This window comes from Bos javanicus, chromosome 8 (assembly GCF_032452875.1).
Source record: "Bos javanicus breed banteng chromosome 8, ARS-OSU_banteng_1.0, whole genome shotgun sequence".
Taxonomy (NCBI): Eukaryota; Metazoa; Chordata; class Mammalia; order Artiodactyla; family Bovidae; genus Bos; species Bos javanicus.
In genome coordinates this window covers 86,273,064-86,295,990 of record NC_083875.1, presented here as the reverse complement: position 1 = coordinate 86,295,990, position 22,927 = coordinate 86,273,064, and the positions used below count along the sequence as shown (strand labels likewise).

The 22,927-nt window shown below is 42.3% G+C and overlaps 1 protein-coding gene across 1 annotated transcript; it reads right to left on the bottom strand.

Moving 5' to 3' along the window:
- Positions 1-14,614: 14,614 nt before the first annotated feature.
- Positions 14,615-19,783, bottom strand: LOC133253058 (spermatogenesis-associated protein 31E1-like). The gene is made up of 5 exons (XM_061426263.1): positions 19,339-19,783; positions 18,535-18,592; positions 17,917-17,977; positions 17,576-17,642; positions 14,615-17,142 (listed from the first exon to the last, which is right to left on the bottom strand). Exons 1-5 carry the CDS (start codon positions 19,525-19,527, stop codon positions 17,083-17,085), a joined length of 435 nt encoding a protein of 144 aa, XP_061282247.1. The 5' UTR covers positions 19,528-19,783; the 3' UTR covers positions 14,615-17,082.
- Positions 19,784-22,927: the final 3,144 nt, after the last annotated feature.

Here is a 22,927-nt window from a genome sequence, read left to right as displayed (position 1 = left end):
TGACTTAGTTTAAAAGGTCATTATTCCCAACCATTTATTTTTTCATTTCTTATTTTTTTTTCAGCTTCACCACATAGCATAAGGGGTCTTCATTTCCCAATCAGGGGTTGACACTATGCCCCCTGCAGGGGAGTCTTAATCACTGGACCACCAGGGAAGTCCCCCAAACTGTTTATTCTTAATTAGAGATTAATTTAAATATTAACATAGGCATTGAAAATCCACACTACACCCATCTTTGGAATAGATTACTGGTAAGCATTATGTTCATGGGGTTCTTAAGAATGCTGAAGTGGTTTGCCTCCTGAGAAAACCTGTATGCAGGTCAAGAAACAACAGAACCAGACATGGAACAATGGACTGGTTCCAAATTGGGAAAGAAGTACGTCAAGGCTCTCCTGCAAAATGCCAGGCTAGATGAAGCACATCTTGGATTCAAGATTGCCGAGAGAAACATCAATAACCTCAGATATGCAGAACACCACCCTTTCAGCAGAAAGTGAAGAATTCAAGAGTCTCTTGATGAAAGAGAAGAGCAAAAAAGCTGGCTTATAACTCAACATTCAAAAAACAAAGATTACAGCATCTGGTCCCATCACTTCATGGCAAATAGATGGAGAAACAGTAACAGACTATTTTCTTGGACTGCAGAATCACTGCGATGGTGATTACAGCCATGAAATTAAAGACGCTTGTTCCTTGGAAGAAAAGCTATGACAAAGCTAGACAGCATATTAAAAAACAGGGACATTACTTTGTCAACAAAGGTCTACATAGTCAAAGCTATGGTTTTTTAGGTAGTCACGTATGGATGTGAGAGTTGGACCATACAGAAAGCTGAGCACCGAAAAATTGATGCTTTTGAACTGTGGTGCTGGAGAAGACTCTTGAGCGTTCCCTTGGATTGCAAGGAGACCAAACCAGTCAATCCTAAAGGAAATCAATCCTGAAGGACTCTTGCTGAAGCTGAAACTCCAATCTTTGGCCACCTGATGCAAAGAGCCAACTCACTGGAAAAGACCCTGATCTGGGGAAGATTGAAGGCAGGAGAAGGGGAAGACAGAGGATGAGACAGTTGGATGGCATCACCAACTCAATGGACATGAGTTTGAGCAAGCTCCGGGAGATGGTGAAGGACAGGGAAGCCTGGAATGCTGAAGTCCATGGGGTCTCTAAGAGTTGGGACACGACTGAACAAAAACTACAAAGCATTATGTACAATCTATACCACTTATTGGGGTCCCTCGTGGCTCAGATGGTAAAGAATCTGTCTGCAATGCAGAAGACCCAGGTTTGAACCCTGGGTCAGGAAGACCCGCTGGAAAAGGGAACGGCAACACACTCCAGTATTTTTCCCTGGAAGAATTCCATGGACAGAGGAACCTGGCAGGCTACAGTTCATGGGGTCACAAAGAGTCAGGCAATACTGAGAGATTAACACTTCGACTTTTCACACCACTTAATAATGTAACAGCATTAAACCTCCATTCCTAGAAAGCTAGCTCAGTCAAAGGGATGGTAAGTCCCATCAGACTCTAGCAAGCTCTGAGGCTGGCAAATATTCAGGTAAGAAAGCTAATGAAAGAAACGTTTGGATATACAAAGACATAGAAAGTATAGGAAACTTAGACTTTCCTAAAAGAATTCCTCCAGCATATTCTCTAGTGCAAACACACACTAAATTCAAGAGACTGGGAAACACAAGACCCAAGAACAGTGGCAGCATCACTAGTAACACACGATTAAGTCTAAACCACTGTCAATAAGTAATAACCTGGATCTAAACTCCCATATGAAACCAGCAGTAGGACTGCAGTGGGACTATTAAAGCTCTTGGCCAAATGCAGGGAGAATAAAAGAGCCCTACTCTCGGTGTCTCCACTGTCCATTCATTATTGGTGAAACAGCAGTCCTTAGAGAATAATAACCCTGCTTGATCAAACTCAGCGCCTACCAGTACATACACAAACTCCTTGAGCACTTTTGGGACTTCCCTGGTGACTTAGACGGTAAAGATTCTGCCTGCAGTAGAGGAGATCGGGGCTCAACCGCTGGGTTGGGAAGATCCCTTGAAGTAGGAAATGGTAACCCATTCCAGTATTCTTGCCTGGAGAATCCCATGGACAGAGGAGCCTGGCAGGCTACGGTCCATGGGGTTGCAAGAGTCAGACACAACTTAGCGAAGATCGTGGCTAAGTTCATGGTTCAACAGTATGTGAACCATGAACTTCCAGATGTTCAAGCTGGATTTAGAAAAGGCAGAGGAACCAGAGATCAAATTGCCAACATCATTGGATCGTGAAAAAAGCAGAGTTCCAGAAAAATATCTATTTCTGCTTTATTGACTATGCCAAAGCCGTCAAAAAATATTTTGATTTCTGTCATACATCAGCATGAATTAACAATAGGTGTACATATGTCCCCTACTTCTTGAATCTCCCTCCCACCTCTTGCCCATTCCCACCCCTCTAGGTTATTATAGAGCCCCAGTTTGAATTCCTTGAGTCATATAGCAAATTCCCATTGACTATCTATTTACCTGCTTTTTTACTGAGTGGAATTTAGGTGGAATTTGTTGAAATGAGGCTGTATCTCACATATACGCACATGTGATACCTGGTACGAAGTGCTTTTAGGTGAAAAAAATATGTTCCAGAGTTGGCTTTCCTGCATATTAATAATCAAAAAAGCAAACTTTGTGCAACATTTGAACAAATTCTTATGGAAATTAAAAGGAAATAACTGCCTATGAACAAAACACAAAACACAACTAAAAGAGCTTTGAGAAGACACAAGACAAACACAAATCAAAATATGTCCTGAGAAGAAACAACTTTGAAACTAGTGTTGGCACTGGGTCACATTCCTGGGAACCAATTTGGTTCTAGCTTCTAGGATTGATGGCAACAAGAGTATATTAAGAGCATCTCTGATTTAGGACACAAAATGGAAGATTAGTATATATTTCACTGTACATTCAGAAAACTGTGTTTGTGTGTGTGTGTATACAAACATGTTGTTGCTGCTGTTGTTGAAGTCATCAAATCATGAATCATTCTTTTGCAACCTCATGGACTATAGCCACCAGGCTCCTCTGTCCTACAGACTCTCCAGGCAAGGATACTGGAGAGGCTTGCAATTTCCTTCCACAGGGAATCTTCCTGATCCAGGGATCAAACTCAGGTCTCATGCATTGACAGGCAGTTTTCTTTACCCCTGAGTCAACTGGGAAGCCCCTATACAAACATGAGGATATTGTATCTGTAGAGTATGGGCACTTTGTTATTATTGTTAAATATACAGCAAAAAAAGAGTTAGCTTTCAGAAATTGTCATTATTTTAAACCTCAGTCAAAATTTTACACTTGACAAATCAGAAGAATGAGCTGAAGAATATTTAAGAGTAATAAACAGAGTTAATTTCCTAATTCATTCATTTCATCATGTATTTAAACATAGCAGAAGTTGTGTTTCAAAGTACCACTTCCTGTTATAATTTGTAAGAAAACAAAATATAAATTTAGCTAAAGAATATTCTTTTTGAAAGTAGAATCCCTGAAATCCAGCTCTAAGTATGTCTCTAAGTTGATATATGTTTTAAAGGTGTAATTGAGTTATTACTGGTAAATGAATAAGAAAAGAACTACAGATGATGCAGGCCTTACATACCTTCTTGAAATGTTTTGTGGGCGCTTAGAATCATTCACCCTACAGAATAAGGTAGTTCTGTTTTTGCTCATAGTGACAGGAACAGTCCCAGGGTTTCCCCTTCTGGAGATCGTGGTGGAGCAGAGAGGCCTGAAAGTCTAGCTCCAAGTCCTCCAACTGTCCAAAGAAACTGCCGGTGTGAGGCCAACTGCTGCTCCTCGGGGATGGAAGGGTCCTGCCCCAGGATTCCAAGGATGGTACTGGCCTCAGCGGCAGTTAAATGAGAAGACTCTACTGTGCAGGCTTGATGGGCATCCATGTGTCATGGCCCAGCCTGTGGGAAAGGAGAAAATCCTTCCCTGGAACATACAGGGGGAGACATCCAGAAGGGCATTCTGCTGAGGACATTGAGAGTGGATCATTCAACATAGCCTTTAAAAAATTCATTCTAACTAGAGGATGATTGCTTTACTATGTTGTGGGGGTTTCTGCTGTACAGCCATGTGAATCACTCATAACTATAATATTTCTGCCATACAATTATGTGTATGTATGTACAATGTATATATATGATATAATGTATATACATTATATATTCCCTCCCTCGTGAGCCTCCCTCCTACCTCCTACACCCCGCCCCTCTAGGTCCTCGTAGAGCACCAGGCTAGGCTTCCTGTGATATATAGCAGCTTCCCATTAGCTATCTATTTTACACATGGTGTTATATATATATATGTCAATATGACTTTCTAAATCAGCCCAACGTCTCCTTCCCCTGCTGTGTCCACAAGCCTGTTTGCTATGTCTACATCTCTGTTGCTTACCTCCAAAAACATCAATCAGTACCATTTTTCTAGATTCCATATGTATGCATTATCCATATATAGGCATTAATATTGATATGTGTTTTTCTGTTTTCTGACTTACTTAAGTCTATGTTCATTCTCCTCGCTACAATAGACTCAATTTCATTCCTTTTTATGGCTGAATAATGTTCCACTGTACATATGTACCCCAACATCTTTATCCATTCATCTGTCAATGGATGTCTAAGTTAACTTCCACATCCTGGCTACTGTAAATAGTGCTTCAATGAGCATTGGAGTACATGCGTCTTTTTGAATTGTGGTTTTCTCAAGGTATATGCCCAGTTATGGGATTACTGGGTCATATGGTAGTTTTATTCCTAATTTTTTTAAAGAATCGCCATACTGCTGTGCATAGTGGCTGTATCAATTTACATTCTCACCAACAGTGCAGTGCACGAGGGTTCCCTTGCCTCCACATTCTCTATAGCCATTCTGACTTGTGTGAGGTGATACCTCATTGTAGTTTTGATTTGTATTTCTCTAATAATGAGTGATGTTGAGTATTTTTTCATGTGTTTATTGGCCATCTGTATGTCTTCTTTGGAGAAATGTCTGTTTAGGTCTTCTGCCTGTTTTTTGATTGGGTTGTTAGTTCTTTCTGATATTGAGCTGCATGAGTTGTTTATATATTTTGGAGATTAATCCTCTGTCAATTGTTTTCTTTGCAATTATTTTCTCCCATTCTTACAGTTGTCTTTTAGTCTTGTTTATAGTTTCCTTTGTTGTGCAAATGCTTTTAAATTTAATTTGATCCCATTTGTTTATTTTTGTTTTTATTTCCATTACTCTATGAGGTGGGTCAGAGAGGATCTTGCTATTATGTAGTCAAAGACTGTTCTGCATATGTTTTCCTCTAAGAGTTTTACAGTTTCTGGCCTTATATTTAAGTCTTTAAGCCATTTTGAGTTTGTTTTTGTGTATGTGCTAGAAATTGTTCTAATTTCAAAGAGTCCTTCATCCATCATTCTCCAGGCATTCTGTCTATGAGATCAAATCCCTTGAATCTACTTCTCACTTCCTCTGTATAATCCTAAGGGATTTGATTTAGGTCATGTCTGAATGGCCTAGTGTTTTTCTCTGCTTTCTTCAATTTAAGTTTCAATTTTGTAATAAGGAGTTCATGATCTGAGCCACAGTCAGCTCCTGGTCTTGTTTTTGCTGACTGTATGAGCTTCTCCATCTTTGACTGCAAATAATATCATCAATCTGATTTCAGTATTGACCCTTTGGTCATGTCCATGTGTAGAGTCGTCTCTTGTGTTGTTGCAAGAGGGTTCTCTTGGCAAGAACCAGTGCATTCTCTTGGCAAAACTCGATTAGATTTTGCCCTGCTTCATTTTGTACTCCAAGCCCAAACTTGCCTGTTACTCCAGGTATCTCTTGACTTCCTACTTTCGCATTCCAGTCCCCTGTGATGAAAAGGACCTCTCTTTTTGGTATTAGTTCTAGAAGCTCTCATAGGTCTTCATAGAATGGTTCAACTTTAGCTTCTTCAGCATCAGTGTTTGGGGCATAGACTTGGATTACTGTGATGGGGAGTGCTTTGTTCTGGAAAGGAACCAAGATCATTCTGCCGTTTTGAGATTGTACCCAAGTACTGCATTTTGGACTCTTGTTGATTATGAGGGCTACTTAATTTCTTCTAAGGGATTCTTGTCCATGGTAGCAGATATAATGGTCATCTGAATTAAACTCACCCATTCTCATCCATTTTAGTTCACTGATTCCTAAGATATCCATGTTCACTCTTGCCATCTCCTGCTTGACCACTTTCAATTTACCTTGACTCAAAGACCTAACATTCCAGATTCCAATGCAGTATTGTTCTTTATAGAATCAGACTTGACTCTTACCACCAGACACATCCACAACTCAGTGTCTGGCTCAGGCACAACTTTGTCTCAGGCTCTTCATTCCTTCTGGAGCTATTTTCTCCTTTTCTCCAGTAGCATATTGAACACCTACTGACCTAGGGGGTTCATCTTTCAGTGTAATATCATTTTGCCTTTTCATACTGTTCATGGGATTCTCAGGGCAAGACTGCTGAAGTGGTTTGCCATTCCCTTCTCCAGTGGACCACATTTTGTCAGAACTCTCCACCATGACTTGTCTGTGGGTGGCCCTACAGGGCGTGGCTCAACATTTCATTGAATTACACAGGCTGTGAACCATGTGATATTTGTATGTATAGTAAAAAAAAAATCTTTTTTCTTAATATCTTTGAAATTTTGGCAAATTTCCTGAAACTCCTGCACTTACTATTAATTTCTTGCTGTATTTTTTCTCCATGGTATTTGCCATTATCAAGTCTATATACTTATAAGCTCTGCTCAACTGTGCAGCACCTTCACTTACAATCAAGTGTTATTCCTCAGTAGCATCTATAAGCATCCGATTCTTTCCATTTCAAAATGTGTTTTCTACTATTTTCTAGGGAAGAAAATTTTTATATCCTATACTGTTAAACTTTACATGCTTTTGAAGTCTAATTAAAGAAATGTAATTTAAATCACCTGAGCTTTTTTTTAGATTATTATTAATAAAATTTTGCTGAATCCTCTATAACTGATTTAACATATTTCTACATAGTCATATATACTTTCTACAACATTTATAAGACAAGCAGTTCAGAGAATTTTTTACAATTCTGATCATACATCTACTTATTGAATATACATTTCAAATCTTTTGATGACTAATATTCTCCTTTTAATGTGGTCTACATGGTATAACTCAGAGCTTAAAATAGCCAAATTGAAATGAAGTATATGAAATACATATATTATTTTGTTTGTAGAAACTGAAAACATAGATTTAAATTATTGAAAATAGTTTTATTAATTATGTAATTAATAATTAAATAATTTGTTATTAACTATTTAAAATAATAATTTTCAGCTGTGAGAATTTTAGTTTTAGTGTATCTTTTTAATGAGTAGAATTCCTTTGCCTTACTCAAGAAATAATTTAATTCTTATAATTTTAGTGATATGAGTAACTTGTCCATATATTTTCATCTCTTTGATTCAGATCCCAGATTCTGTTTACCTTCAGGTTCACACACCAACAATAAGGAGAAAGGAATATCATGGTAGAATCCTCTTTCCAAACTAAGATACTTGATAAGGTACAAATTTAGCAGGTCCTTGAAAAATTACAGTAAGTTGGTTTTGGTCACTAATTCACCCCTTCCTCCCTCCCTCCCTCCAATCTTTCCTTCTCCCCTCCTTCCCTCCTTGCCTCGCTCCTGCTTTCCTTTCACCCCTACTTCTATCTCTCCCTCCTCCCCTCCCTCTTTTCCATCCTGCCTTCTTTCTTTCATTTTCTCCTAGAGACTTCTGGCTAAAGATAGCAGATTCAAAAATACATATTTTTTATTTCTAATGAAATTCATTAAACCAACTAAAGAGAGAGAAAGGGTGCACAAATAAGTCAACATAATTTTGCAAGATAGAAGAGCCTGAGTGAAGGGTTACGAGGGCTGAAAAATCTGACTATCAGGTATTTAAAAGGAATGGCCAAAAAGTCACAAGATAATTAATATTTTGGGAACCTAGAAGGATTCAGGGATTAGGGACACCAGATTATGAAACTGACCAACTTCCAAGAGCCAGAGACAGTTTTGAAGCTTCTGGATCATCCAGATCTTGACTCTCCCTGCTGTGACTATGGCAGAAATTATATATATGTGTGAACACTACCAAAACACTTCCTGCGGGAGTTTGTTATGAAGTAAAAGTATATGAGACTGAACACAGCATTGTAACTTATTAAGGGGAGTTGCAGAATTAAGTACAGACTGACTACTTTTTCTTTTTTCTTTCTTGTCCATTTGGTAAAAAAAAAAAAAAAATGTATATATATATATATATATACACACACACATATATTTTTACCCTTTGGAGTATTAATAAGTCATCAGCTGAGTTGGTTAAGAATCCATCTGCAATGCAGGAGACGCTGGTTTGATTCCTGAGTCAGGAAGATCCGCTGGAGAAGGGATAGGCTACCACTCCAGTATTCTTAGGCTCCCCTGGTGGCTCAGCTGGTAAAGAATCTGCCTGCAGTGTGGGAGACCTGCATTCCATCCTTGGGTTAGGAATATCCTCTGGAGCAGGGAAAGGCTACCCACTCCAGTATTCTGGTCTGGAGAATTCCATGGACTGTATAGTCCATGGGGTCACAAAGACTCAGACACAATTGAGCCATTTTCATTTTCATGGTTTTCTTAGAATGTCTGGTTCATTATAATCAGTGCGAGAATCATTTTAAATATAATCAACTTCAAAACCAAACTTTTTGAATATTAATATTATATATATTAATTTCTCTGTAGATTAAAATCACATGTTTTTCTGAAAAATGTCAAAAGCAAAGGAATTATTATTTTCTCCATTATCTTATTTTGGTATTCCTTTCTGTTGATATATGTATACATATATATATATATATATATAATATATATGGTAAGACGTTTATAAGATCTTCTGTAATTAAATATTTTAAGGAAGAAAAACTACAGGTGACCATAAAGTCTGGCAATAGTGACAATGTGTTTAAAATAGAATCCTCTTAACTGCTTCATCTAGGATAAAGGGCAAGTTTATGCTATGGAAGCTGAACCCACAAGTCACTTGAAGCAACATATGACAGATGCAGGTGCAATGACTGATGAGAATGCTGCTTTGCTGCACCCTGTTCATTACAATTGTGCAGTTTATTGAACTATGCATCGCTAGTGAGGGACAATGCATTCATACGAGAAAAGCAATAAACTATTTATCATGGATATTTGTTTATGTTCTCTGTTTTCAGTTTGTTCAACTTAAATTTAAAAAAAAACTGAATAATAATCAAATTGAAAAGGAAATAGCACACTTTGCAAACCATTTCCTGTATGGAATTTTCCCCAATTTGTCCCATTGTGTTAATATGAAACTCACCTGTATAACTTTCACTGCAAAAAAATACCACCCTGTAGAACTACAGGACAACCACGACACATTCCATCACGCTGTGATTCAATGAAGTTATAAGGAAGTAAGATTGAAAATTAATTATAAATTCTGTTGTTGAAATATTTAGGCCCAAAGGGGGCCTAAATGATGGGATGATACTGTCATCTGATAGATAATCTAACTCAACAATGATAAATGTGCAACAGCTATGATTAATGTAAATTTTAGCAAGGCAAGGAAAACTAGTTGTTTCTGAGCAGTGAGAAACATTATGAGGTGTAAGTAAAGGGTCCCCTTTGGACAGGGCTGGATACATAACGTGAGGATTTTGATGACTGTTGGGCATTTTGGGTACGTTCAATGCACACTTTGATTATTATGTGCATTTTCTTCCAATCTGATATGAAGAAGTTCCTTTAGGTAATTTTATTAGGCCATGTGTATATATCAAGCATAGGTGAAAAGATATCTTCTATAAAATTTGACACTATTTGAAGCAAAGTGTCATTTTTAGCCCCGTAATGAACATAAAATGGAGCTTTCCTGCATCTTGGAAACTGTATGTTTTAAAAGAATTATTTTAAAAATGAAAACTCCTATATAGTTCGTTTAAACTATGTTACCTGAACATATGAACCTTATTACATCTTGGAAATACGCATAATACTATTTGAGGGCATTACTACATTTTAAGAAAAAATGTATATTTTGGCCAGAGGACAAAAAAGGAGTATTGCTAGATATGATTCATTTGAAAAATCTTCTGATATTTTTAGCCTGTTTCACTTAAAAATAAAACAGAACCCACACAGTTGACACAAACTGCATGTCCAAAATAATGTGTTAGTTGCACAGTCCCCTGGCAAGTGAGTGAGACGCCACCTGCCTTATTATTGCTGCTTTATTTCATCCCAAAACCCATTTACTGCAATTTTTTACTTTGTTTCCAAAGTAAAGTAATCTGCATCTTGAAATCAGATCTTTTCCCCAAAGAAATTTTTAAAAATATGATATGGCACCCTCTGACTGGAATATGAATAAAATAAGACAATATTTGACTCTCATTGCAGGTTGGCAGCATTTCACTCGTGTTTAAACTTTGTGACTCTCTAATCCCTGGGGCAGAGCTCAAGCTACTGAAAATCTGTGGAGGAAAGACTTTTGCAGGCCTGCAGGTGGTGAACGCTGGGATTCTTCTGTTTAGGTACAATGGTTACAAAGAGACAAGAGCATGATCCTTTCTCCAAGCAGAGAACCCCATCTGGGGCAATGCTGAAAATGTCTGGATGTCTTAGAGTTCTGGGGGCGGCTCAGGGCACCGTCACTGGTCCTTCCCCTGTGCTGCTGGTTTATGATGTGACATCAGACCCACCTTGAAAGACCTGTCAGTGGGGGGATACTCAGATCCTGAAGAACACTTGTGAGGGGTGTGTGTGGGAGGGCTCGGAGAGAGGTTTCTGTGGGATGCTCTGAGAGGTCTCTGGGTGGGATTTCTCAGAGTGGGTGTTTGGGAGGTCCCCATGTGGGGTCAATGTGGGTCTCTGCATGGGGACACAGTGGGGGACACCACATTGCTGACCTTTCTGCCCATGAAGGCAGGCGAAGGGCTCAGGGACTTGCTCCTTCCTGTTTCTTGTTGTTCTGTCAGTGTTTGTGGGGAGGGAGCAAATTGGTCAAGATTGTGTGTTCAGGCTCTCTCGCCCCACATTTTGTAAATAATGACTATATAACAGCTGAGATCATTTATAGCACTGCGTATGCCCATCACGAGACACTTGCTTGGTCATGGACTACTTTATGCAGTACATCTGAATAAGCTTCACCTGGAAAAGCCTGGAAGGGTGGTTGTGTGTGATTATGCTGTGTTAGGTTATGCTATGGCTGCTGCTATGGCTGCTGCATCAGCCAGGAGAGAATAAACGTGTCTACAGTTCCAACAGCTCCTTGAGTCTTCTTCCAGCATCTCAGCTCATGCCTTGCCGACCCTGGGTTCAACGAACAGTACGGACAGTGTGAACAGCAAGACAATTGGCATCACGAACAGAATCAGTGGTACAGTGTCCTTCTGTGTCACTTCTCTGGGCAGGAGCCTAGTGGGGCCAGAACCCACCCCCCACCCCAAGCACTCCCCTCTCAATGCCTCTCAGAGGCCCAGGCAGCAGCCAGGCTCGAGGTTCCTGCTCCGCGCCCCACTCTCCTGAGCTCTCGCCGTCACTCTGTAACCTGGTCCCAGCCCTGCCATCTGGCCCCAGAGGAGCCCCCACTTCTGCCACATGCCACCAGGTCCTGGTCCCACCTGTGGGGTCCTGACAGGCATGGGGGCAGGGCCATTCCTGCTGCCTCCTGGGTCAGGGTATCCCCCTGGAGCAGGAGTGACTGACACAGAGCTCTGAATTGCTCTAGGGAATTGCGCCTGTCTCCCTGCTTTCTCATGTGAAAAGGCCTGGGGAGGAAAGCTGACTGTACGCTTGTTCCCCACAGGTCACTTCCTGCCCGCTGGCTGACACATCCAGTCTGCTAGTCTCTTCTCCATCTGGGCTCTGCAGTGAGCAAGGCTGAGGGCAGGCGAGACTTGCCAAACTCTAGTACAGTCGCTGGGCCTGTTGAGTCCCACCTGTTGAGTTCCCTGGGAGCCTCCTTGGGCCTCATGTGTAAGGTAGGTCAGGGACCGCAAGTCTGTCCCAAGCTCCCAGTCTTGTGAGAGCTGATTGTTTACACTGTGGAGAAGTGAAGCTTCCCTGCTCAGAGGCTCCACTGCCTCTGGGAGCCTGGACCTCTGTGGAGGAGCTCCAGGTGGCTTCACACAATCTGGGTTCTGAGAGCTGGAGTAGGGGGGAGACTCTGGGATGGGGCCACTAGGAGCCACCAGGCCCCTAATTTCCTTCCTCTGGGCCTGTAGTTGTGGTGGGATGCCAGGGCTCCTTGGTCACTACACCATCCATGGACACCTCTGCCACCTGCCTCCTTCCCCTGCATCCCACCCTAGGGGCACAGCGTCCCACTCTCAGACAATGAGGTGACTGCACACAATCATGCCCCTGCTCTTACCCCAGGGGAGGTGGGTGCTGTGAGCAGGGCTGTCCTCTCCTCTGGGACAGAGGTGGACCGGCCCTCGGGGGCCTCCATGCTCCACACTGCACACCCTCAGAGTGGAGAATGGGCCTCATCCTCGGCTCTGCTCCAGAGCACGAGAAAGACGAAGGGAGGACGACGCTCCTGGCCATCTCAATCCCAGCTCCTTCTAGGAGAGAAGGGGCTTCGAGGGCATTGTCGTGTAATCCCACCTTGACATGGGAAAGAGGTTTCTCCCTCCTCTGGACTCGGGCCAGCAATACCCCCAAGCTCCCCTTCTTGTTCCAACATGTGAACTTCTCTCTAATACTTTCTGAGCCTGTGGGGAATTTCAGCCTCTGCAAAGCCCTTCCCCACAGCCACACAAGTTCAAGGTAGAGAGAGAGATGGAAAGAGGACTGAGCTGGATCCTGAGAAGGAGGAGGTCTTTAGGTTCAGTTCACCTTGGCGTGTCCTGAATGCTGTTGCTTGTTTCTGTAATGCTGCTTTTATGGAAACTGAAGGTGCAGTGAGGAGATGTGATCGGGATCCACCTCCCTCCATGTCTCTGTCCCATCTGACAGTCAGAGCAGGCACCTGCGAACAGTGGACCCTGATCTCTTCCCTTCCCCCTAGCAGGGCGCAGAGAGGCCATCACCTTTCATGAGAAAAAAGTTTCACTTCGGGAAACAATAAAATCTGCGGTACGAAGAAGTCATTATCACAGAGAAGATGTGCTAAACTTGAGAGAAAAAATTTTTTTCTCTGCTAGGCATGCATTTTTTCTTATAGAAAAGTTTTCCCACCAGGAAAGCTGTGACAATCGTGTTTTGATTAACCAGAAGAGGTTTATTTCTGAGAGAGACAATGCCTTGGACAGTGGAGGGAATAGCCTGGAACACCTGTCACTCTTGATCCATGCTGCTAGCCTCTGCCTAGGGGGGGACCTGGCTCCCTGGAACTGGTCCACTGACTGTGGGACAGCTGTGGCCCATGGGGGTAGCTTGGTGATGGAAGGCATCTACCATCACTCTCCTTTGCTCTTAGTTGGAGAGAAACCTATGGGAGCAGTAATGTGGACCTAATGGGTCCCAGAATTCTCCTTTGCACCAGCTTAACTCTGAGGCATGAGGTCCACAGTGAAGCACCACCTTCTCCTTTAGGATCCATCCAACAGCTGTCATGAGAGCCTGAGCCTCAGAAGTTCTTGTATCATAAGCAATCTGCTTTTGCCTTGTCCCTGGCTCTGGGCAGTGGCTGTTGCAGGCTTGCCTTTTTGCAGTGTCTCTTCCAATCCTTTGCCTTTATTAAGGAAAATCTACTGCAGATGTTGCTTAATCTTTTTTCTCATCCAATGCCCCAGTAGACTCCCCACTCTGCCAAACATTTTTCATGCTGTAATTCTCTCTCCGACCAGTGGGGACAACTTCTTGCTCTGATGTTGGGGCTGCTGCTTCAGGGCCTCCAGCTGCCCCTGCTCTTTCCCTCCACTGGAACAACTGGTCATAGGGCATCTGGGAATTGGAAGTGTCTCCTCTGGACAGGACAGAAATTCCTGCAAATCCCAAGTGTTTGTAGAAGTTAACATATCCGAGTGATAGTCTTTGAGGAGTATGTTAGTGGCCCAGTCTTGAAGGAGCACTTCCCTGGTCCAGCCTTTTCTTCTGGTCTCTGAACCCTTGAAACTCAAGCTTACAACACTGTGAATCAGCATGTAGATTGTCTGTGTTTGAGGAAACAGACTTTTTTAAAAATTATTTTATTTATTTTAATTGGAGGCTAATTACTTTACAGTATTGTAGTGGGTTTTGCCAAACATCGACATGAATCAGCCATGGGCGCACATGTGTTCCCCCTCCAGAACCTCCTTCCCACCTCCCTCCCCATCCCATCCCCCAGGGTCATCCCAGTGCGCCAACCCTGAACACCCTGTCTCATGCATAGAACCTGGACTGGTGATCTGCTACACATATGATAATATACCCATTTCAATGCTACCCTTTCAAATCATCCCACCCTCACCTTCTCCCACAGAGTCCAAAAGACTGTTCTTTACATCTGTGTCTCTTTTGCTGTGACCCTTTTGCATGTAGGGTCATCGTTACCATCTTTCTAAATCCCATATATATGCATTAGTATACTGTATTGGTGTTTTTCTTTCTGACACACTTCACTCTGTACAATAGGCTCCAGTTTCATCCACCTCATTAGAACTGATTCAAATGCATTCTTTTTAATGGCTGAGTAATATTTCATTGTGTGTATGTACCACAGCTTTCTTATCCATTCATCTGCTGATGGACATCTAGGTTGCTTCCATGTCCTGGCTATTGTAAACAGTGTTGTGATGAACATTGTCTCTTTCAATTCTGAGGAACAGACTTTGTATTCGAGGAGAGGCTTTTATTGCAACTTAGAGACTGTGATCTCCTCAAATCCATATTAATACTTTAGGATTTTATTAGCACACTCAGTCCAAAAGTACCTTTCCAACCAGGGTCCTCCTCCATGGCCTCTTGTTTCCTGGAAGATTGGGAACATGTGTCAAAATCCAGTACCGTCACACTAGAGCAGGAGCCTGGGGAGGCCCACCCTGGCTTCCTCCTGTGGCTCATTGATGGCCTTGGACTGGCTGCCTCTGTTAGCTCCCATGACAGACTCATTGTGCCAGATTCTGCCCACAAAGTTATGTTTGTGGGCCTGAGGTGGCTTTCTTCTTGACCAGTCAGAGGGACCTCTGAAGGCTTGTGGACCTCACCAGGTGGGGGCCCTCCCACAGCCCATAGCAGGCAGGGAGGGGACTTTCCATGGGGAAAACTGCCTCTGTTGTTATCACTTTCTATCCTGAGAGGGGCTGAGGAGGTTCTCCCAAGACCTTGGTTAACTAGGCTTTTGAGTGGTCCCCAGATTCACAGGTGGCTTTCAAGTTGGATCCCGGAAGGGGTATTCAGTGAACCTTTGTCAACTTCAAGCTAAGTATGGACTTGAGGACATTGAGGGTAGGCCCCATACCTGTGCCTCACCTGAAACATTATTATATGTGCCTTCAGATCCTGCTGAATATAAGGACTGAGTTATATGGGACAAGAGACCATGGGAGGTATTCATGAAGGCCTCACTATTCTGAGAGAAATCTGGATTTTCTGTTCACTGAGGAGCATTTGACTGTCCGGGAGAGTCTGAGACAAGGTTGTCATCTAGTCTCGAACAATGTACATCCACAGGGTTTGGACACTCAGGGATCTGCTCTGCCTTCCTTTCCATAAGGACTCCCAAATCTTATTCTGGATGCTTCCTGCCTGAGCCCAACTCTCTTTGACTCGAGCCTCACTCTTGGAACCTTTGCTGTGGTGCTGGCTGAGGTCATGTACAGATCTTTTAGGATCCTCCCCAAATTCTCATGTATATCCTGGTGAAGGTCCTTCCCTGGTGGGATCTTTGCTGGGCACATGGACTGTGCATCCTGGCTGCTTTTGCCTGGACCTGGAGAGGTCCTTGAGGGCCACTCCTTGCCCTGTACCTGACAAGGTCTTGGGAATTGATCCTGAGGCTGTATCCAATCCAAGGCTTGCATTCTGTAGGGCAGACCACTCTGTTGCTGCATGAACCTTTTGGAAAGGTAGTGCTCTAGTTTGTCCCAAACCTCAAGGTTGATCAAATCCCGAGAAGGATGGAGACAGAACTGTGGGCCTGGGAAGACCTGTTCTCCTGGGGAAGGTTGGGAGTGACCTGTCTAAACACCTGCTGAGATCTTTTAACCAAAGAGGGTAAAGTTCTTCCACTTTCTAGTTGCTTTTACAAAAAAGTGACATTCCAGGATTTGAATTGCATTTGGACAAATGATTGTGCCTTAGTTTGGACTCTAGGGCAAGATACTTCACAATACCTAATCTGTGGCTGAGAAGAGATGGTCAGTTTGGGAAATAGGGTTGGAAATGGTCAGGGGTCTCTAACTGAACCCAAAGTGGTGGTTGACATTGGGGCATGGTTTGAGTCAAGGATTGAAGTTGAGCCTGGGTCACAGGGTGAGTCAAGAGCCGGGCAAATGACAGCTGTGAAGTTACTTTAGCTTGAATTTGGAATGGCTCAGCACTAGAGAGTTCATTGAATAAGATAGGGTGTAGCTCTAGAGGAGACCCAGGAACTGTGACAGTAGCCACCAGAGACTCACTGTACAGAAAGAGATCCCAGAAGAGCTGGCTGCCTGTCTTCTGTAGATGGTCCCCCAAAATGTCAGGATACAGGGGCTTCTCAGGACCAAGCAGTTGTTCTGCTTTGCCTTTTATGCTCCAGAAGTGTTGGCGACCCAACGTGTCCTGCTTGTCACCAAGTGACTTGATCCTCTTCTCCAAATAAGTCAGATGGTAGCCTGCCTGCACCTCCTTTTCGTTCTCCTTCCAAATCTTCAGTTCTGTTCTCTTGGTGATTAGCGTCTCCAACAGCTTCTGGACATCCAGGTTGACAAAAGAGAGGCTACCAGCCTCTACCTGTCTGTTTGTGGGGTCTCCCCAAAATGAGGCCTCTGACAGGTGGCGGGGAAGGTGTTCTTGCTGGGACTCAAGTGTGCCAAGGTAGAGAAACTTCAGGCTTTGGCAGTCCCCTGCCACCAAGACAGGGCTGAAAGGGGACAGCTTGAAAGAACAAGGCCTGAGATGGCTGGTCTCCAAGGGGAGAGGGTATGAACTGTGTGAGATGGTGCTCAGTGGGAGTGCTAAGGAGTAGCCCTAGTGAGACACATCATGGAGCCTGTTGGGGAGGGGGTTCAGAGGAGTCTGTTATAGGTGCAGGGCAGCTCCTGGGTCAGGAGGGCATGGCAGGGAAGGGGAAAGAGCAGGTGGCCAAAGTGAAAGTCTGTCCAGGGGAAGGAAAAGCTTTGGTGCTGAGAGAGAGTCAGGAAGGAATCTGAGTGAACAGAAACTGAGGTCACTGATCTTGGAGAAACTGTGGAGGCCTGAGATGGAGGCTGCTCAGTCAGTGGAGGTGGGGACATGGTGGGAGCAGCCTCTTGCCTACATGGCTAGTGGGCTCCAGCAGGGGCTTGCTTGTATACCTCGCCAGGGGTTTCTTGAGAGGAGAGCTGATGAATGGTGCCCTTGTCAGTAGTCCTCCCCAGGTGTCTGCAGGAGACAGGAGGCACAAGCTGTAGCCAGGAGCCCCTGTGGCCAGGAGGGATGGGCAGGCCAAGCAAGGGTGGGCACCTGCAGCCCACAGCCCTCCCTGGCCCCCAGGCAACTTCACAATGCTCCTGCTGTCCTCACCCCAGGGCTTTAGACTTTCCCACTCCCTAGAACTCCCCCTCCCAACTCAGCCCCAGGCTGCCTGTCTCCCTGGGATAACACCAGAGGTTCTGGGAGGAAGAGGAACCCAGGAGAGATGGGGAAGGTTCTTTACCTTTGCAGATGGGAAGCCAAGTCCCGGACCTCTTCCAGTTCTTTCAGGCAATCTCTGCAAGCTTGAAATCAGCAGACTGGGTCATGAGGGTGAAGACAGGGGCCTAGGGGTCTTATAGGCGGTTAAGTACACTGTCTCTTTAAGGGGACACCCCTGGGAGATTGGAGCCCAAGCACTAGCACCCAAGGCCACAGAATGCCTGACAATGATGGTGAAGCTCAGGAAAGGGTTTATCATTTACAAACTGCTTCCACATCCTTGATCCTTTTCTGCCTTTACAATGCCCTTGGGGAAGAATGGGCAGGGGTCACTTCACAGAGGAATCTTAATGATGTTAAACCTTGTGTTCAGGCTCAGAACTAGAGGTCCCACTCCTAATCCAGGGGCTACTGATTCAATGCAGCCCACACACCCCTGCTGGGCCACACCCTTTTCCAAGCCCCTCAGGACTTCATTCTGCAGGGGAATCTGGGAAGTATTTGCATTCTGCTCTCTTCCCAGGAGCTTCCCTGGGGGTTCTGTTTACCGAGGGACCGGAACTACCACTGACCTCCTTGGAGCCTGCAGACCTGGGTCCTCAGGGCCCTGAGAGATACAGGGCCAAACATCAGAACCTACCTTTCAAAGCTCTATCTGTCTTCCTATCCCTGCATCTCCCGCTCGGCTGCATTTGATGCTGAGGGACAAAAAACGAGGACCTTGAACACAATTCTCATTCTCCCCTCTCTAGACAAGCATCAGCTAGCTACTCAGGGTCCATATATATAATAAGACTTTTTACATTTAACTAACGGAGCTCTGTGGTTTTTCTTTCTTTTTACTCATTTTTTTGAAGGGGACAAAAATATTTTGTTTTCCTTCTTGTAGAACATAAAGTAGGATTTTCAATATGAGGTTCACCCTGGATTTCTTTTCTCACTCTTCCACTGCTCAAGAAACACGTACATTTTCAGACGTGTGGGGGAATCCGATCTCCCTTCGGTAGACCTCTGCTTCCCAATCCAGAGCCCCACCCCAGCCCCTGCTCTAAGGCTCTCAGGGCTTCAGCGCTGCCCTCGTTCAGCCCTCGTCCAAGACACTTATCCTGTGACTGGTGAACCGGTGCTCAGAGTCCTGTGCTGCAGTTGAGATGAACTGAGTATCCAGTCCTCATCCCCTGGTCACTGTGTTTGGGACCTTTCCTGAAGCCCTCTTCCACACTTGGACAACTGGTCTGAAATATTTGGATAGAAATCGTAGTGTTCATTGTGTCCCCTGCCCAGTCTAATTTGTCCCTAGAGGGGTGATGTTTTATTCTTCCTTGAGAATAGATGTTCTATTCTTTCCCATCTCAAGAGTCTCTCCAGTTGATTCAGAAAATTGGAAATAATAGGAAAAAAGAGAGAATCGTGTGTTTGTTGATCAGGGCCAAGGGTTCCTTACCTTCCTGGTGTTTCTGTGTTTCCTAAGAGGTGGTAAAGTTGGTTTATTCTGGAAATAGGGAAAGAACAGGAAAAAGAGCCCCAGTCCAAACAGAGTAACAAGGATGGTTTCAGTCACCCAGGAAGTGGAATCGGAGTCCAGCCAAGGACCAAAGGTGCTTTTAAGAGAGCCGAGGAGAGTCTCCATCATCTGAACCACACTGCTGTCCTCAGGCAACTAAGCACAGGGTGTATGCTGGGGGACTAAAGTCCTAGGTCCCCATCATAGAGCTGTGCTCTGGTCACAAAGGGCTCCTGAGTGTGGGCAGGGACTACAGTAGAGAAGGCAGCACAGCCCCTCCCCAACCATCCAACCCTGTAGCTCTACTCACCAGCTTCTCATCCTGTTAGAGACAGACATTAATCACGTTTCGATTCTTTATACTTGGAGCTCAGACAATGCTCGGTTCCTCTGAGATCTCTGCTCAAGCCCCATCAGTACCTTTTCAAAAGCTGGAGTTGTCCTGGTAGTTTTGGTTAATCCCAGGAATTTGTACTCTCAGGATGCCCTTGTGTGTAACTCCAAATTTTCCACATAGGATTTTGTGCCTTCCATCAACCTAGGCATAGAACTTAAATTTCTTTTATACTTCTTCAGCCATGAGAATTTTGGAAAATATTAAAAATTTTTTAAACTTTTAGTTAATATTCTGATATAAGAACTACTCAATAATGGGACTGGGACAACTAATTATCATGGTATCATGGTGGCAAAAGATAGATTCCTACTTTATAGCAAGCAAAAATATCATTTCCTATTGATTTAAGAATGCACATACAAAAAGCAAAACTTTAATTTTTTTTGGCACTTGGAAACAGAAGGATATATAGAAATGGATTTTTTAAAAAAACAATGAGAAAGCTTAAGCAATAAAAATAGAGAAAAAATTACCAAGGCTTGATTTGTGATGTGAGATGTGATCTATGCTAGAAAATATTTCATGTGCACTTGAGAAAAATGTGTATTCTGATGATTTTAGATGGCATGTCCTATAGATAGCAATTACAGCCATCTGGTCATTTAAGGCTTGTGATTTTTATTAATTTTCTGTCTGAATGAGCTGTCCATTCATGTGAGTGGGGTGTTAAAGTCCCCCACTATTATTGTGTTCCTGTTGATTTCCCTTTTTATAGCTGTTAGCATTTGCCTCGTGTACTGAGGTGTTCCTATATTGCATGCATATATAATTGTTATAGCTTCTTCTTGAACACTTGATCATTATGCAGTGTCCTTCCTTGTCTTTTATAAAAGTTTTAATGTTAAAATCTATTTTATCTAATATGAGTATTACTTCTGCTTCCTTTTGATTTCCATTTGCATGAAATATCTTTTTCCAGCCCCTCACTTTCAGTCTGTATGTGTCCCTAGGCCCAAAGTGGGTCTTTTCTAGACAGTATACTTAGGGGTCTTGTTTTTGGATTCATTCAGCAATCTGCATCTTTTCATTGGAGGATTTAATACATTTACAATTAAAGCAGTTGTCGATACGTATGATTCAATTACCCTTTAGTTTATTGTTTTGAGTTTGTTTCTGTTGATCTTATCCTTCCCATGAGTTTCCTGCCTAAAGAAGTTCCTTTAACATTTTCATTACAAAGCTGATGTAGTGGTGCTGAATTTTCTTCACATTTGCTTATCTCTTCACACTTGTAATGCTTTTGATTTCTCCGTGGAATCTGAATGTGATTTTTGCTGGGTAGAGTTATCTTGTTTGTAGGTTTCTTTCCTTTCATCACTTCAAGTATATCCTGATACTCCCTTCTGGCCTACAGAGTTTCTGCTGAAAGATCAGCCAGCTGTTAACCTTATGGAGATCCCCTTGTACATCATGTGTTGCTTGTCCCTTGCTTCTTTTAATAATTTTTCCTTTGTGTTTAAGTTGTTAGTTTGATTAATATGTATCTTGGCATATTTCTCCTTGGGTTTATTCAAGGAGATATGTATGTACCTCTCTAGGTTTCATGGACTTTGGTGACTATTTTCTTTTCGATGTTAGGGAAGTTTTGACTATAACTTTCTCAAATATTTGATCACATCCTTTCTTTTTTTCTTCTTCTTCTGGGACTGCTATAATTAAAGAAGAGTTCCTCTTGATAGGTTACAATGCTGTGTTCAGTCTCATACACTTTTACTTTATAATAACAAACTGCCACAGGAAGTGTTCTGGCAGTGATCCCACATATATAGAGGCATACACTTTCTGCCATAGTCACAGCAGGGACACAGTAGGGAACATCAAGATCTGAATGATCCAGAATCTTCATAACTGCTTCTGCCTCTTTGAAATCAGTCAGATTCATGATCTGATGTCCCTCATCACCGAATCCTTCTAGGTTTCCAAAATATTAATTATAGTGTGACTTTTTGGCAAGTCTTATCTAAGCACATGACATTTAGATTTCTCAGCCCTCCTGACTTCTTGCTCAGGCTTTTCCATCTTCAAAATTATGTTGACTTATTTGTCTGCTCTCTTCTCTGTCTAATTGATTTAGTGAGTTTCATTAGAAAGCAAAAATGTATGATGTGTTTAATCAGAAGTCTCCAAGGAAAAAAGGAAGGAAGGTAAGAGAGGAAGGAGAGAGAGAGCAATGGAGAGAGAGGGGGAGGAAAGAAGAGCTGGGTTAGAGACCAAAACCAACTTATTGCCGTTTATCAAGGAACTGCTAAGTTTATAACTAAACCAAGTACCTTAATTTGAAAGAAGATTCTACCTTACTATTCCTTTCTCTTTATTTTTGGTGTGTGAACCTGAAAATGAGCAGAATCTTTATGATCTGAATTACAGAGATAAAAATAAATACAAGCCAGTTACCCATATCACTAAAATTATAAGAATTGTATTATTTCTTGAGTAAGGCAAAAAAATTATACATGTTAAACCAAAGCATAATAAAACAAAATCCTCACAGTGCTGAAAATATATCTTCAGTAATTTAAATCTATACTTTCAGTTTCTACAAACAAACAAGTGTGTGTGTGTATATATATATATATATATATCTCTTTCATACACTTTATTTCAATTTTGCTATTTTAAAGATCTGAGTCATAGCATGTAGATCACATTAAAAGGAGAATATTAATCATAAACATATTTGAAACAAATTTTCAATAAGTAGATATATGATCAGAATCTTCAAAAGACTCTTTGAACTACTTGTCTTATAAATATTGTTGAAGAAATGTATGCCTTTAAATATGTATAAATATAATTAAATCAATTATAGAGAGTTCAACAAGGTTTTGTTAATACTAATGATCTAAAAATAGGCTTAGACAGCCTAGATGTGTGGCAGGGGTGTGGGGAGGGAGGGAGGGAAGTTCAAAAGAGAGGGGAGATATATATATATATATATATATAGATATAGATATAGCATAAACCAACACAATATTGTAAAGCAATTATCCTCAAATTAAAAATAAATTTAAAACTAAAATTTAAAATAGGCTCAGGTAATTTAAATCACATTTCTTAAATTAGACTTCAAAAGCATATAAAATTTCAGTCTTTATGATAAAAAATTTTTCTTTCCTAGGCAACAGTAGAAAA